The sequence below is a fragment of the Coffea arabica genome, chromosome 1c (assembly GCF_036785885.1).
Source record: "Coffea arabica cultivar ET-39 chromosome 1c, Coffea Arabica ET-39 HiFi, whole genome shotgun sequence".
Lineage (NCBI taxonomy): Eukaryota > Viridiplantae > Streptophyta > Magnoliopsida > Gentianales > Rubiaceae > Coffea > Coffea arabica.
In genome coordinates this window covers 44,817,781-44,835,365 of record NC_092310.1, presented here as the reverse complement: position 1 = coordinate 44,835,365, position 17,585 = coordinate 44,817,781, and the positions used below count along the sequence as shown (strand labels likewise).

General features: G+C 35.4%; 3 protein-coding genes across 21 annotated transcripts; 1 reads left to right on the top strand and 2 right to left on the bottom strand.

The window, feature by feature from the left end:
• Nucleotides 1–431: 431 nt before the first annotated feature.
• LOC113724404 (uncharacterized) lies at nucleotides 432–7,491 on the bottom strand. Of its 18 annotated transcripts, none has more exons than XM_072071752.1 (11): nucleotides 7,141–7,491; nucleotides 7,006–7,053; nucleotides 6,834–6,895; nucleotides 6,153–6,188; nucleotides 5,144–5,219; nucleotides 4,672–4,772; nucleotides 4,405–4,454; nucleotides 1,686–3,251; nucleotides 1,172–1,268; nucleotides 888–950; nucleotides 432–766 (listed from the first exon to the last, which is right to left on the bottom strand). In XM_072071752.1, the coding sequence occupies exons 8-11, from the start codon at nucleotides 1,788–1,790 to the stop codon at nucleotides 573–575; spliced, it is 459 nt and encodes a 152-aa protein (XP_071927853.1). In that variant the 5' UTR covers nucleotides 1,791–3,251; nucleotides 4,405–4,454; nucleotides 4,672–4,772; nucleotides 5,144–5,219; nucleotides 6,153–6,188; nucleotides 6,834–6,895; nucleotides 7,006–7,053; nucleotides 7,141–7,491; the 3' UTR covers nucleotides 432–572. The 18 variants fall into 18 exon arrangements, 17 of the variants coding, with proteins under 17 accessions (XP_071927853.1, XP_071927681.1, XP_071927895.1 ...); XM_072071580.1 differs by having other exon boundaries at nucleotides 4,672–4,765; XM_072071794.1 differs by having other exon boundaries at nucleotides 5,144–5,200.
• A 2,548-nt stretch (nucleotides 7,492–10,039) lies between these two features.
• On the bottom strand, nucleotides 10,040–12,705 carry LOC113724397 (uncharacterized). The gene is made up of 2 exons (XM_072071572.1): nucleotides 12,434–12,705; nucleotides 10,040–10,945 (listed from the first exon to the last, which is right to left on the bottom strand). Exon 2 carries the CDS (start codon nucleotides 10,791–10,793, stop codon nucleotides 10,209–10,211), a length of 585 nt encoding a protein of 194 aa, XP_071927673.1. The 5' UTR covers nucleotides 10,794–10,945; nucleotides 12,434–12,705; the 3' UTR covers nucleotides 10,040–10,208.
• Nucleotides 12,706–14,308: 1,603 nt separating this feature from the next.
• Nucleotides 14,309–17,218, top strand: LOC113724239 (uncharacterized). 2 transcript variants are annotated; one of them, XM_027247168.2, is made up of 3 exons: nucleotides 14,309–15,041; nucleotides 15,976–16,010; nucleotides 16,090–17,218. In XM_027247168.2, exons 1-3 carry the CDS (start codon nucleotides 14,996–14,998, stop codon nucleotides 16,945–16,947), a joined length of 939 nt encoding a protein of 312 aa, XP_027102969.2. In that variant the 5' UTR covers nucleotides 14,309–14,995; the 3' UTR covers nucleotides 16,948–17,218. The 2 variants fall into 2 exon arrangements, with proteins under 2 accessions (XP_027102969.2, XP_071927671.1); XM_072071570.1 differs by having other exon boundaries at nucleotides 14,310–15,492.
• Nucleotides 17,219–17,585: the final 367 nt, after the last annotated feature.

Below are 17,585 nucleotides of genomic sequence, written 5' to 3'. Positions count from 1 at the left end.
GAATAAGAATTAGTACATGTAAACAATCTTAACCACTCAGAAGATCAACTAAGGCACTAACGTCGAAAATGGCAAATCAATAAATGAATCAAAGCCATCCACTACCTTGAGAGCTTTGTCTTTCTTTTTTCAACTTTTACATGAAAATGGCACCCTTCGGGCATCTGCTATCTTTGGTAAGGACCACCACGCTTGGACCACAAAGAGTAGTACAATAAGAGAATTGCAATAGTTGGAATTTATTACTGATTCTGATGAAGGTTGGAATGTATTACAATAGAGTAGTACAACAAGTATAAGTAATGGTTGGAATGTGTAACTGGTGTTTGGATTGCAAATTTATCTCAAATAATATTTCGCTTGCATCATAAACACATTTACCAATCCACCTTTTCATATTTTCAATTAATTTTTATCTCACATACATCACATCACAAAAAGTGCTACATTAATTATTTTAAATAATATTTCAAATGATACTCTATCCAAATACACTAGACACACTCAGTATTCAAATAATTATTCCAAGGTTTGCAGCAGGAATATTTTATGTGGCATAACATTAATCTAGGCTACTTGCGAGCTATCCCATAAACCTGAGGATTTGCTATTGAGGCAGAAGACACAAATGCCCGCTGAAGTTCAACAGATGAGAAGACCGCTTTAGCAATAACTTCTCCAGTTTTTCTAGTGAAGTGACAGCCATCAGCAACAAACTGCTGCAAAGGATCAAGAATCCCTTGGAAAAATCTCCGAATTGTTCCATCTGCCAGCAAAACAGACAAATCAAGGCTTTGACGTTATAATTCAGTTAGATGGAGGTGGCAGAGAAGTTAACATGAAATAAAAGCTTTCATTATCGCAAATAGGAAGTACATCTTTATTACCTTCTGCTGCTACGTGTTCCACAAACACACAGAGCCCACCTGGCTTTAGCACCCTCATAATCTCTGAAAACAATTACTAGAATGTGTATTAGCCCCTGCTATCTTCTTTTCCACTCGATATACACTGAGCAGAACAAACCTAGCCACTGAGGCGTATATGACATGTTCTTCCAACAAGAAGTAGACCATTCATATTTTCTTAAGAAAAACCTTTAGATGCTGCATGCTAAAATTGTAAATTTTATCTACCAAAGTTTGAGTGTCTCATACAGGAATTAACCTACCTTGCAGCGCCAAGTCAACATCTTTGACAGAACATAGGACAAGTGTGGCCACTACAGCATCCACAGATGCATCACCAAGGGGCAGAGCCTCAGCAACCTGCACAATTCAATGGTCAGACACTCCCATTGCAAAATTAACTCCGAGGGATAAATGAGCTTCAAATGAGCTGTGACTAATAAGTCTGCAACAACAGACGGAAGAGGCATCTAAAGTGGATCGTTGACCAATATCAACACCAAGAAAATCCTAAGCTCAAGCCAAAAAGCATTTGACAGGAACTATATGCAACTGCCTAATCTCAAACAGACAGAGCAGATATCTTGGCATCTGATGTCCAAGATATAACTTAAATGAAGGAAAGAAGCTTTCATAAATGAAGCAACTGGGTAAATAAGGTAAGACAGGAAAAGCTCATAAACGAGGCATAAAAATCATCATTTCTTGCACCATAAGTTAGGTATGTGCACCAGTCATATCAACTTTAGATGAAAACCAAGCATGCTATCGACATACACAAATTAGCTTTTGGCTGTGGCCTTCTGAAAACCAAAATTCAGCTTTCAAACAGTTAATCAGCCATGCAAAGATACTGTTATCTTGCAGACATGAAAAAGACATCGCTAATAGAAGCCATCTGATTCACCATAGACAGGCTCATACTGCTTGTGTAAATTTAAAGTGAACTACGCCTTTCTGGTGGCTGCCGTGCATTTGCTACTGGTGGTAATAGAGGTTTTTGCGAAGAAGGGAGTACTTCAGGAGTGTATCTTCTTGTTAATGAAGAAGAGATAAATGAGCTGCCTAAACGTGATAACGTAGGCGTCCCCAGGAAGTTAAGACTTGGAGATGGTACACTGCTGTATAAATCGATGGACTGCCTGATACAAGGATATGAGATACCAAGCATTATCAACCAGAGTTTGAACACAGTCCAAGTGAGATGACTAATGTAACCATTTCTCAAATATATAATCCAGTTGTGCAAGTTTAAAACAAATTAACAAAGAACCATTGGAATTGATTCTAAATCTTAAAAGCTAAGAGCCAAATTATTTGCAGCTGGTAGAATTGCACATGAGGGAGTGATGGTTGTACTCTTGATCAAACCAGTATGTTTTATCCTCTCCAAAAACAACTGAAAACTGATGCAAATAAGAAACGCTGGTACATGATTGGAGGAGGAGAGTGGATCTCTGGCACTTATTTCAATCAAAATATCTAGCAGACGGTCTAAAAGTTGGTATAGCTCTGGCCAGATGTTATGACACACCAAAGTTATGGAAATTGGTTCAGTCTAAAGCCCATGAAATGAATACTCTGGATGTGGTTTGGAAACTTCTCTTCCAGAATCAGCGGTTCGATGAAAGGTAATATCCAAAATATGGTTTCTACCATTGATAAATGTAGTAACGACAAATACAACTCCTTCACTTCCAAAGATGGTTCACAGGGATTAACCACCAGTCCCTCATGACGAAGGAAAATCTTTTCAATAGAGGCAGTAGTCAGCAATATAAGTGCATCCTACCAAGTTCCGCTAAGCTGAAGAAGGATCCAGGGAAGACATAAAATGCTCTGGCCTTTTGATAACATTACATAGCCTACCTTAAGCCCATAGCTATCCTTTACTGATGTTACTGGATCCATTCAAACTCATAAACTATTGATATTCATGGCCGAAACAGAATGAAAATACTTGAAGAAGCTCCAAAATATGAATGATGAAAGCATTTCAATCCCATTTCTAAATATCTCTCCTAGCCAAAAATGAATAGGTAAAGCTAAACATCCGGTACCATATAAATATAACAGCTTTCAAGAAACCAAGTGCTTCACTGCTAAATACAGAATCTGCAGAACAAGAACAGAACAAACGTAGAGAACACCATAGCTAGATGTAGAAAGAAACAAATATAGATATGTGCGATAAGATGATACCACCTGTAAATTTGAGGCCAAGAGGTGGTGATAGATTTGCTCTCCGGCCTTTCGTCCTCATTATCATTAGAATAACTGCTAGAATCAGAATTATTTCCATCTTCACTATCTTCTTTCTCCAGTGCCTAAAATCAGTGCTAGCTGCAAAAAAGCTAAGCTCTTCAGAAGCCTAAAATCAGAACAAAATTCGCTTAGCATCAGAGGCAGCAACTAAAGTACAGAACAAAAGAGAGGGTTGCCCCTCTAGAATTCAACACTTCTCTCTGTAACATTATTCAGCAATATAGCAGGTTGTTTACAGAATTTGGACTATTAAACAACTTTTATTGCTAGTAACAACAAAGAAATTTTAAAATATAACAGAAAATCGGCCCTCAAAAATCTCAAATACGTGGCTTTGAACTGTACCTGGCAAATTCAGAGTTTCAAAGATATTCCCTTGCAATCAGTAACAAAATTTAACCTTAATGCACGTATGACAATATGAGCATATAAGCAGAGGTGAATAAGCTACACCCAGAACACTACATTCCATTTCCTATACATATCTATGCACACGCTCACTTTGTTTTGCATCTTTGCCTGTACATGATATGTATGCATATGTGTATAAATACACATATACATATATAATATGCATACACACGTGTAGATTGATGCATATATGCAAATGTCACCATGGTATCAGCAAAAAAGTGTCTCATGCGCTGATTATCAGAATTCAACTCTCAATAAGAAACAGATTATATACTTAGAAAATCACACCAAAATTTTGGAAGCATTCAATTTAAAGCTATCAACTGCTTTTTTTCATGAGTAACAACTACTTCTCCAAAGAATTAACTGATGTAGAAGCATCAAACAACTCAAATCTTTACCTACAAAATGAGCTGGCTGATAGAAATGAACATCACATCTCATTAATGCTTCTTGTTAATGCTGCAAAACAGCCAATGTTCCACTAACATTCGGCTAAGGCTTGCAATAATCAACAACCAGTTCTAGTAAATAAATTGACTTCAATTTACAACCAAACTCTGTTAGAAACCATCTATTCAGTTCTCTAATACAGTCTTTCGACTAATTTTGCCGGAATAAAACCGATAGAAACGAATAGATATTCAAACTTGGAAGAGTGATATATGTTAAAAGTCTCTATCACTCCAGTTAGGGTCTGTGTACACCTCTGAATTCAGTAAACTTGAAAAAAAATAGACAAAAATAGAGTCACTTTCCTATAATAGAACTCCAAGAATTACATGTAACTCCCTATAAAAAAACTGTAATCACTGACCAGCTAGTTCAAGCTTCTGTCTACATCTTGGGTTTATAAGTCCAAACCATCTGCAGCAGAAAATTAGAATCCTAAACATTAGAAACAAAGGAAATCTGATAGTAGCAAAACTAACAAAACGAATACCCATTCAGCAGATACAAGTTTTCACAGTACGGCAATTAAGAAAAAATTTCTTTTAGAAACAAGAAACACACATGACCTTGAAAATTTTCTTGTAGCAGTATATGCTCAATAAAACAATGAATATCAAGCTGATGTGTGTACCTTCTCAAAAGTAGATGTACAGGCTTGGAGCAAGCTACTTCGTTCTCCCAAACTCACTGGGTTCTGTTTATTTACTCTTCCACATCCTATTCCTCTGCTTCCTCCACATCCAAAATACCAATAAGGAAAATTCTAAACCTTTTTTTTTTTGCAAAATCAACAGCATGATTACAAAATCAAGCCCTTTTTACAAAAAAGAAAAACAAGGAGACCAAAAAAGAAGTCTTTTTGAGTACAATGCATTGTTAATGAGTATAATGCATAACCATTATGAGAAAAGATATCCTCCCCAAGAATAATTCAAACTGAACCTCCCAGCTTCATATATGATTCAGAAATTGGTAAAATTAACAATTTCAACATGCACCAAAACTTCGTCAAAACCACAAATAGCACATAAATCAGAAATTTGAAATTCAAAGTTAAGGTAATCTAGAAACATGACCGCAAAATAAAAAGAAAAGACGATAACCTGAAAAGCTAAATCTTTTTCTCCTCCTTTTAGTATTTCCTTGTGATTTTCCTCAATCTATCAAATAGGCGGCAATCTTAGATTATGAGGAGCAGAAAAACTAAAGAAGTAAGCAAAAATTTAAGAAATGAAAAGGAAGCAGAAACTTGAAGGTCCAATCTAGTGTAAAATTGGAAAAATGACAGGGAAATAAATCAAAAAAATTCACAACCTGAAAAGTTAAATTTTTTTTCTCCTTTAAGTAGATATTCCTTCCATTTTTTCAAACTGTTTTCACATTTAAATACTGTAACGTTGAGATACCAAGAACCATACACCACATACACTAAACAAAATGACTTCACCAATAATGACTAACCATAGAAAAAAGGGTTTTAAAAATCTCATTTGGCAAATTCACATACAAAGGAAATAAAAGCACAAGTAAGATATTGTCAATAATATTAAAAAAAAAACCAAAAAAGTATAAATAAACAATTATTATCAGACTAAACTTGGCTGTTTTATCTTACAATTACTACGGGCAGAATCGACTACTATTGTAGGCAATGAACCACATAGTTCAGTTGTCAATTCTGCTTTACCCAACTTGCTCACAAACGCTTCTAGAACAAAGGCCACGTAATTAAATGATAATGCTCAAAATGTAAAAGCATTTGCTAAAAATTTGATCTTCTAGTTTTTAAAACATTAATGAGATGTTATGAAGATTAAGATGCAAAGAAGAAAAGTAAGTTTGTAAAATCTACCCATTAAATTGAAGAAACAAACGTCCAACCTAACCATGCTATAATAATAACCAAAGTAATAGGCTCTTTGAAGAGCTAAGAGAACTGGAAAAAAGAAAAAAGAAATAACAGGCCAGAAAAGAAATTACCCCAGTCCAAATCATAATTCGAGAGTAGAAAAGGCAAAGAAAATTATAAGGCACAACTATTCAATATGTTATTTTTAACTTTCACAAGCAAATGTATCAACCCCGTGGAAGTTTCTATTCTAACTTCCTAACCTTCAACCAGCACCTTCTTGTTGAGGAAAACAATCTCTTCATAGAATCAAATAAACAAAAGAACGCAATTAGTAGATAATCTAAATATGTTAATTTTCCTATCAGCATATAAATTTAAGAATTTAGGGAAGGGAAAAAAATTCTCTTATTCAGGGAAAAAATAAAAAAAAAGGGATAAATCAATTTAAGTCCATTGAAATAAATGAAGTTTTTTTGTCCAAAAAAGAAACCAATAACAAAATCAAAATTTTTGAAAAAAAGGGGGACCCAATACATTAGGCATTAGAATCCGCCAAGAAATGAGGGAAAAAATTACACTACAATCAGAGCGGCAGACAAAATTTGCAAGCCCAAAAATAACGGCGAGAAAAGTGGAGTTGTATAAAGCATTAAGGAAACCACCAGGATAAAGTAGAAGCTTGTAGTGTAAAATTGATGTTGAACGCATAGCCAAATATTTTAAAGCAAAACAGGAAATCTTTTATGACTTCCGGCAAGGGTGATTTACCATACATATAGATTGAAAGCGAAACAAGGTAAAAGATACTTAAAACCATGAAACTTTCCTCAAATTTCTGTAAAATTATTGAGTTTTTATGAATTTTGATGCATTACATGGTTAAAAGAAATTACCTAAGCAACGCAAGAAAACAACCCAAAAATAATGAAATTGAAGTTCACCTCAGGAAATTTCCTTTCCTCTCCAAAAATGGTACAAGAAAGACAGTAGCAGCTGCATAGACCTAGAGAATGAAGAAACCCAAAATTATTTAAGGAAAATGATAAAGCTGAATGAAGAAACAAAGAAAAGCCAAAATTTTGTTTAAGTAGAAAATAAATCAAAATATCATACCAAGAAAATGCGCGAGGCCTTCAAGACCTTCTGGATCACTAAAAGAACCTACTCCAACATTCATTAAATACTAAATCAACAAAAGAAATTAAGCAGGGTGAAAAAGAAGAAACCGGATGGATTGAAATTTAGTACCTTATCAGTTTCTGGATAGCTGATGAGGAGGACCTCGAGAGCGTTGTGAAGAACGATTCTTCGGTAGTCTCTTTTGTCGGTGCGAGGCTTCACGATCCCTCTGACTTCCTGCTCGTTCCTGGCTCCAAACGCCATTTTTCTTCTCGGCAGGAACCAGAGACAGAGAGAGCGAGAAGAAGCTGAGAAGAACAATAAGCTGGAAAGCGAGCAAAACCAACAGAACAGGAGAAGAGAAGGCTCAATTTTCTAAAGTCTGACAGCAAAAGTAAAAAGCTATTGTAAAATGACTATGTTAGACATAAGTTGAAAATATATAGTCCATTCAATGAGTATTTTGAAGGAGCAAAATGTAATTAAACAACGCAAAATGAGCTGGCTCCAAAAAATGAACATCACGTCTCATTAATGCTTCTCGTTAATGCTGCAAACACCCAATGTTCCACTAAGAGCATCCACAATGGATTACACTTTGTGGAGTGTAATCCACATGCCACGTCAGCATTCCACTTTCTCCTCTTTTATTACACTTTCACTCACAATGGATTACACTCCACAAGGTGTAATAGCATGGGTCCATAATTAATCAAATATTTATTTTAATAATGCATAACTCATATCCCATAAATAAATAAAGTAATTTTTAAAACTAATTTTGTTATTTTTTAAAAATAAAGTACTAACTTTCGTTAAATTTTGTACATTTTGAATTTTTTTATTTTCTAAAAATGATATTATTAATTTTTAAGTTTGAATAATATATTTTTTTCTATGTTTCAAAAATAATATATTGTTATTTTTTTTAAAATAATTATGTAGAAAATTAAACAAATATTTGATATAATGTTATCCTCAGCACCCAGGAAATAATGTTGCCGTTGGAAATCCTCTTTGAGCCATTTTACCGTTGCCAGGAAGAAAAGTCAATGGATTACACGCATCACACAGGTGATGCGTGTAATATCCATGACACGGCTCCAATGGGGAGCCGTGTCATGGAGGGGTGTAATGGCTCCCCATTACACCCCCGTTGGAGCTGCTCTAAGAGGCTAAGACTTGCAATAAGCAGATGAAGTGAGCAGATGAAAAGCTAAAAGGACAAAAATGTCCCTAAAGTGAGCAGATAAAATTGCAATGAATAGGAACCCAAAACGCCTTCTTATATATTATAAAGATATATGTAATATAAAAATTTATATTATATAATAATACATCTAACTAATAATTATATTATAAAACAATACAATAAGTCTTATTAAGTTAGTTGTATATTATGTTATAACTATAAACTTATATTATACAAAAATTGGCATTTAGTTTAGCAAAACTTACATATAATTACCGAATTAGGTGAAATCGGTTGTTACCAACTTTCAAATTGAATTCGGAACGAAATTTGAATTTAGAATTTGTGAAATCAAATTTGAAATCGATCGAATTTTCCAATGTCCAAATTTTCAAAAATTCCAAATTCAAAGTTCCAAATTACTGAATTTAATTTCGATGCACACTCCTGTCGAGCAATTTGAACAGAAAAAAGAGCTTATGTACAGAGGTAAGCTATACTAGTTTGATTTTATGGCTTTTATTTTCACATTTCTTTTGTTATTCACTTCTTATTTTTCTTGTGTCGCATTATAGTTTGATAGGTACCTATATCTTGGGAGAATACAAGCCAAATAATACTTATGAGGGCACGTAGAAGGTATTTGTCAATTTCTTGCTTATTTTGTGTGGCAAGGTAAAAGGAAAAGTAGTAGCAGCCAAGTTTTATGCTAAAAGCCGTGTTAATTAAGGATTTGTGATGAAAGAGGAGTTAAAACAAAGTCATTGCTCATGTTTACTTTTCTTCACCATTAGTTCTTCTCAAAAAAAAGTTGAAAAATCTTTGCTTTTCACAAGAGGGATAACAGTTAGAACATGGTTAGGCAATTGACATATTATGAATCCACTTTTGCAAATCCTTTTTGGAAAGCCTCAACCCATTCGTCATCAACCACTACCTTAACCAAGTTGGAAGATCAACTAATGCAATAATTTGGAAAATGGAAAATCAATCAATGAACACAGTCATCCAATCCACTCTCTAGACTCGGTCATGCTCCACATGGAAATGTTATCTACTGTCATCACCCAAAAGCAAAAAAGGTAACATGCATGTTCAAGGTTCGACACTTGAAGAGCTTGCCTTCGCCTTTTAAGGATTTTCCTTTCTTTTCTAAAAGAATCAAGACCAAACATGTTTATTAAGAGAACAATTTCCCAATAGTTCCATCCATCCAAAGAATTGAAGAATCAAGACCATAGTCGTATATTAACTGTCATCTAGCCAAAGAACTGAAAACTTGGGCCACAATCATGTTTATTTACTCTACTACTGCTTTCAAGTTAAGATGAATCATGAATTAATTGACCAGTAACAATTGGTCAATTAGGAATGCTATTCGACTACAACAATGAAGGTTATACATCTCATATTTGCTCAGGAAATATTTACAAATACTGCACGAAGATGCTAAAAATGTTATCTACTAAAGTGTGGGTCTGTTAATTGCTGAGGCATTACACCTAATCAGTTAAGTTGAAAATCGCATTCTGAGAGTTCATAATTCAATTCCAGAATTTCCATACCTGGCAAAAGCCTGAAATGTAACTGTTTGGACATCTCAAAAATGGACAGAGGCCATTTCCGGCCACTAAAAAGTCAACCACCATGTTCAAATGCTGAAGCAAACATACTACTTGTAAGTTGCAACCACAGTTAAATTAGCAATAATTCCAATATTATACACAAGCAATTTTACACAAACCAGACATCTGTTAAGCCCATTTCCCTCGTGGCCCATCCGTATCACAAAATCCCATTAAGGGTCAGCACAAAATATCAAGTATGAAAACCAAATTTGAAGGAAAACATAATGGTCCTCCTCTACCTAGCAAGGAAAGTTTCATTCTTTTGAATATGCAAGAACAACATCTTCAGAATGGCAATTGTTTGTCTATCAGAGCAAAAAACTGGCAATAGAACTTTGATAACAGTTCAAAGAAAGCATACAAAACTCGTTGAAAATCTACTCCATAACAGCAACTCCCCCTACAGCCTTGATTTTCTCTATAATATCATTTGCCTCTTCTTTAGTGATACCTTGCTTAATTAAAACTGGTACTTTCTCAACTAAATCTTTGGCTTCCTTCAACCCCAAATTTGTGAAAGCACGAACCTCTTTGATCACCTTAATTTTTGCAGCAGCATCAAACTTTTCTAACTTGACATCAAATGCAGTTTTTTCTACCTTCTTCTCCTCAGCCTTTGAAGACCCAACGCCAGACCCTCCCTGAGGACCCAAGTCCATGCCCTCCACTAAAACTGGTTGAATCTTAGGATGCCTTAGTCTGTCTCTAAGTGTGGGACCAATCACATTACGCTCTTCAGGAGACAGGGCTGCAATCTGTTCTGCAAGCCGAATGATCTTATCTGAAGGTGGGGGTCTAAGGCCATAAGGATCATAGAAAGCAGGATACTTGTGTCTTACGGGCTTCGATTTGGGATCCCTGGGAATGAAATCAGGCTGAAATGCACGAGACTGTAGAGGGCCGGTAACCACACGAAGAGCGGGATAGCTACGCAAGGATTTGAAAACTACAGAAAGCTTCATGGTTTGAAGATAGTTACAAAAAAATAAATATTTAAGGATGATTTCTGGCGGAGCAGTGCCCTTTGGCACTTGTAGCACTAAATGCAGCAAATGAATGTAATCCTTCCTTCCCGTATAGAAGCTTCACATCCTATTTCCAGTGAGCTTCTCACCTTAAGAAAAGAAATGGGGAAGATGTCAGTCTCATTCATATTTTCAGGGACTATCATCTCATTCTGGAATATGGAAATCCTACTGGTATAAGAAGACTAATCAACAATATGATATGACATCCAGTATTGCAAGCCACTTACCACTCATAAATTTTCAGTCCATCAATCTGATGCCATTGGCTAGCATGCTTGATAAATATTTTTTGCATGAATGTGCTTTGGGAAAAAAGACCACATGCAAGAATGCTTTGGTAAATGGTAGCATTCTAGGAATTGACTTCCATGCATATACCCAGAGCATGGCAGACAAGGCATACAACAAATAAATACTAAACAATGTTTTTTGGATTATGTTTGGTATTAGGCCGCATTCTTGCTTGCAATCAAATATTACAAAGGAACAATCTTTAAAGAGAGTGGTCAACTTATGGAATGAACCTAACCCTTCCGAAAAGCTAATGTGCAAAATATACCAATCGATTTAATATTAAGTACCCTTGCAAGATTTTCTTGTTCAAAATCCAAACTATCCAATGTCTCAATAAATCAAAGGAGAAAGAGAAACTAGGAAAGGCATTCGAGGGCTTAAGTAAGGAACAAGTGCAAGTACTTTTGGATTATTTTCATTCATAGTTCACTCACACGCAAAAGAAACCTTAACAGCCAACTGAGTTTCCTGCACCTTCAATCATGTCCAGTCATCTAATATAATGCATCAATCATCTTATAAGTCAGCTATAAACATGACCCATTAAAATTGAAGCAAACAAGGATGTTGCTACAATGCTATTCTCAACTGTCCCTATTTTTAGGGGTGAGCATTCGGTGCAAATGCGGTAAATCGGTGCGCTGAATTCGGTTTTTTCGGTTATTGCACCTATAGAAATCTAAACCGTTTTCAATTTCGAATTGGGCATTACCGAATTCATGCGGTACCCGATTTCAAATTTGAAAACGGTAATGAATTCGGTCTAACCGAATTCATCTATTATTTAAAAAAAAAAACCTGAAGCTAATTAAGAGAATATATAAACCAATCTTTATAGTTCAGCAACTACCAACCCCCGCAAGCCATTAGATGTTTCTCTTTTACACATTGCAGAAAATTCATATCCAGAATCCTAGGTACAACTTCTGGAGCCGTACTTTCACTAGATGTGCACCAGAGATTGAGAATCTCCACGGACAAGGAGGTAAAATTTTCATTTTAGCAAGTTTTTTCCTTTTTAATTTTTCTAACGGGTAAAAGGTGGAATTTTTCCCCAAGGCCTTAACTTTTAAAGGCTGCACAACTGGAGAGAGCTTCTTGTGTATAAAATACAAAGCTTATGTTATATCACACCTAATCTAAACTACTAAAACAGTTAGAGTTTGCAATTGGAAGCTCAGATTTCGTTCCCCTTATCAATTCAGGATAACAAGTTTCCTAGTCGATCTTGGCCCATTTTAATGCCAGAGACACAGAGCCAAAAACAGAGGAGCACTTACCTAAGTGAGCCAGAGATGAGCAGTGATGAACCAGCGATGAACTAGTGAGATCTTGGTGCTTCGTCTTCGACACTCGGCAGCGATGAACCAGCACGGCAGGACACAGCCGACAGGAGACGTAGAGCGCGGCGGACTGGCGGAGGCCGGAGAGGCAGAGAGCAGCTTCGATTTGGGAATTGGCACTTGGGACTTGGGAGTGTTAGTGCTGTGAAAGCCCTGGGTGACGGCAGTCACGGCACTATGCAATATTGCAAATTTGCCATGGTTGTTTTGATGTTTTCTCACTTTTCAAATTTCATCAGCTGAAGATGAAATCCGACTTTTTCCAAATGAAGTGATTTTGTAATTTTTAATTTACAAATTGGGGCTCCTAAATTATAATACATTCATTATGCTCCTCAATGATTTAAAAATTATTACTAATTTGATCCCCAAATTTATTCATAATTGAACGCATTACTTATGTTCAAATCATTTTGTGGTTTAATTGGCATTTATTTGATCACTTATACCTAAAATCCTTGGTATATGATTTAAGAAACACATAAAAAGTGATTAATTTAAACTAATTTAGTTAGTAGTTACAATGAATTTATAATTTACAATGATTAATAATAAGTAATATTAGTTACAAACTTACAAATTACAATGAATCAATGATTAGTGATAAGTTACATTAGTTACAAATTTATAATTTATTTCAAATCAAAATAAAACTTATTTACTTGATTTGCAACTCACATGTATTCACTTACACTGCTTAGTTATTTTGTCTATACTTAAAGCCTTAAGATTAGTAAATAGATAATATGAACTTTTAACTTATTTGATCACTTATACCTACAATCCTTAGTCTATGATTTAAGGAACACATAAAAAGTGATTAATTTAAACTAGAATAAACCTTAGACTGTACAATGGTTAGTAATAATTTATGAATTTATAATTTACAATGATTAATAATAAGTAATATTAGTTACAAACTTACAAATTATAATGATTAGTGATAAGTTATGTTAGTTACAAACTTATAATTTATTTCAAATCAAAATTAAACTTATTTATTTACATATGTTATTGTGAAAGTCAATACACTAATACATTGATTTGCAATTCATATACATTCACTTACACTGTTTAGTTGTCTTATCTATACTTAAAGCCTTAAGATTAGTGAATATGTAATATAAATTTAGAGTACATTAATACTTGCAAGTTATAGATTACGCATTCAAATATTCAATAATTCAAACATGAATGATGTATCAAATTACCAATATCTAAATTCTAATTACTAATTATGTTTATTGTTTAATATTTAGTATTATACATATATGTATTAATTATTATCTAATTCTAGTCATGTTACTCATGTATAAAATAATAAGTATTATAGTTATCTTATATTGTAATGTATTACTATGCATTATTGTAGTCATATAACAATTAATAAATACTAAAATAATATAAATATATTGTACATTATTATATATTATTATTATTATAAGTACATGATATGATGATAATACCATATACTAATTATTATTAATAGCATTTACCTATATAATATAATAAAGTATTAGTAGTATATACTAATACTAAATAGCATTTATCTATATATTATATAATTTTATATACCAATTTGGTAATTCGAATGCGGTAATGCGGTACCCGATTTCAATTACCGAATTTGAATGCAAAATCGGTTATTACCTAATTCATAATCTCATTACCTATTTCATACCATATTAGAATTCGGTGAATTTGGTACGTACCGAATTTGTACCAAATTACCAAATACCCGATTTCAAATTACCGAATTGAATTTGAAATCGGTTATGAATTCGGTAAGAACCATTAATACAGATTTGTAGCTTCTGTCTAAGCTTACATTAATACAGATATTAGCTGTTGCTGCCTTTTGATGGATGTTTTGTTGCTTAAAAGAAACATTAAGCACGTGCACTGGTACTGTGAGATTAGTGAGTCATCGTCATAGGAGGCTGCTTATGTTTGCCCTGCAGTGCAATACGGTTCTGAGTTTCCTGCACCTTCCATCATGTCCAGTCATCTAATATAATGCATCAATCATCTTATAAGTCAGCTATAAACATGACCCATTAAAATTGAAGCAAACAAGGATGTTGCTACAATGCTATTCTCAACTGTCCCTATTTTTGTGTTGAGGGGTTACCCATGATTTCAGGATTGAGATCCCTACAGTTCATGACCTCAACATGAACTCCCACCCCTCCTCCCTCTCTCACAACACTCAGACATGAACGCATGGAAATGCATATTTATCTCTTCCCTTCTTCCCTGGTATACATTGCCCTTATATCATACTCTTTTCTTGAGGTCACTTGTGGGGCTGATGATGGGAAGCTAAGTAACAAGATGCTTTAAATTAAGTTTTTCAATTAAATTGCCAGGACAAGAAAATTGTTGAACATAGATTTGATAGCTTGGTGATGTCATTAGCTGTAATTGATTATTGACCTGGTTGGCTGGGTACAGATTGGTCCATAACCTTATGGGTGCACAGCTTGAGTGAGACCTGTGATGACAGAGCGTCATGGTGGATGCTTCTATAGGCACTCTTGGTTTGGTATCCTGGCTAGTTCACATTTTCATCTTGTTTTTATTGCTAATTATGTGCCTTAGGACTTTCTTCTTTTTTAAGGGCTTATTTATCAGAATTTCCTGTATTTTAATCTACAAAAGAAAATTATATTTGCTTGTAGATGATAAAAAGTTGTTTTACGTTTGTTTTTATTTGAAACGAGTACGTACCGATAGTATTGATATTCAGCCAACTACTGGTATTGTATGGGAAAAGCTCAATGTCACATTTGTAGCTTCTGTCTAAGCTTACATTAATACAGATATTAGCTGTTGCTGCCTTTTGATGGATGTTTTGTTGCTTAAAAGAAACATTAAGCACGTGCACTGGTACTGTGAGATTAGTGAGTCATCGTCATAGGAGGCTGCTTATGTTTGCCCTACAGTGCAATACGGTTCTGAGTTTCCTGTCAATCCTGAGTAATTTTATTGTTCATGTAACTTCCCTTTCCCTCTGGAAGAATTATATATTTTATATCTGTTGAGAATGGTATTAGCATATCTAAGTTGTAATTTTCCTATGACCCAAGTAAGTTACAAAAGGATTTGCTTTTGTAGGGCCATCAGGATTAGATTGTGCATTATGGGGTGATATATAGTTTTTGCTTGTTCAGCATGACTGCATCTGGCTCTTGAAAATTTTGTTGAAGCATCACTAGTACATGAGTTTGATTTTCATTAGAACACATTACCATAGAGATAGTCATCAATATGGAACTAACCTTTATGGTTTCATCTGTCTTGGGTTCGCTTTAAACATTTTCAGTTTTGTGAAATCGTTTGTCAATATCTTATGCGGTCTATCATTGGGGTTGCTTTACTGTCATTGGTTGTATGCATAAACAATTGTTCATATTAAGTGAACTACTATGAATGGAAATTTTAAATTGCTGATACTATCCTTCTCTTGTTTGATGCAGTCTCAAGGCCCTTATCCTTTTCCCCTGCTATGGAAGTAAGTTATGATTTTCCTTTCCCATGCTTAGCTGAGTAGTACTGCCTGAAGTTCAACTTAATTATACTTACTTTTGCAGGGCACATCAGCTGCAAGGGATAGTGGTGGCTCAACTTCATCCAGGTCGGACAGTAGTGATTACGAGTCTGTGGCCAAGACACATCACTCTCATCGTAATTTTTCAAGTCGCCGTTGCTTTATGTCAAAACCTGTTCACCCATTGACCCTTCCATCTGACACACCTAGAAGAGAAGCTACTGACAGCAATGCTGCTGGGTATTTGGAATTTGATGCTGTTACTCCTCGAAGAGAAAAACATCGCTTGAGCAGTGCTAGTGGTAGTGTCGATCTCACTGATGTTTCTGAGCCATTTGAAGCTGATTTTTCAAGTAGATATTGTAATCCATCAGATAGTTTCAAATGTGGATTGTGTGAGAGGCTTCTTTCACAGAGATCTCCTTGGAGTTCTCGACGTATTGTGAGAAGCGGAGACATGCCTGTTGCTGGGGTTCTTTCATGCTGCCATGTATTCCATGCTGAATGCTTGGAGCAAACCACCCCAAAGGCCAACAAAAATGACCCCCCTTGCCCAATCTGTGCCAAAGTTGAAGAGGAGAATTCTCCAGATCAGCGGGTCTTTTCTAAGTTCTTCCCTAGGCTTAGGCCTTTCTGCGAAGATGGACCATCAAGGCCATGGGGTTGCGCACAGGCAGGAGATTGTGTTGAAGGTGCTTTGCATGCACCTTCCCGCAGTACCATGTTGTCACTTACTCGGAGTCGGATTAAAAAGAATCTCTCGTTGAAGGGTAATGTAGGCAGAGACTTTCCCGGGAAGGCGAGGAAAAGTGGCTCATTTGCCTCACAGTTATTTGTTGGTTCAGTTGACCATGGAGTCGCCTGTTCGTCCGAGACAGTTTCTGGCACAAGTGTGAAGTGAAACCAGAAGAGTGTGTCTGATGATTAGGAGGACCATATAAAAATGTATTTGCATTTCAGGGATCAATCCATGGCTTTGGGTTGATTGCAGTCGGTGTGTTGAATTGGGTAGTTGGGTTGTGTTTCTGTCATGTTTAGTGGGATTTGGGGTTCTAAATTAGGAAAATTTAACGTATGTTGTAATCATTTAGCCTGGATCTAAATCACAAGGATGTAAAAATGAATGATGGAAATGCCACGAAATCGGCCTAATGAATTACTATTATTGAAAATTGTTGTTGCCATGTTCTTTGGTCCTCTTGGCATTGATCAATCAATGGTCACCCGGTCTTGGTGTTTCATCAGACCGGCCGGATGCAAGGCTATTTATGCATCATACCTCCAACTGTTAATGCATGATGTTTGCAAGGTTTTTTGTCCTTTTTTAAACGTGCAAAGAAACTTGCGACTGGGAAGGGAAAGAACATTGGAAACAAAACCCGTCAGTAACAACACATTCAGAATAAGAAATCAGGGGCCACTGGCCCGCCCTTGTACCAAAAAAAAAAAAAAAAAATGGCGAGAGATGGGCCACAGAAGAGCTAGAATTGGAGGTCGAGAAGTGATAACCTTTTGTCAATAGGTTCAATTGCTTGACAT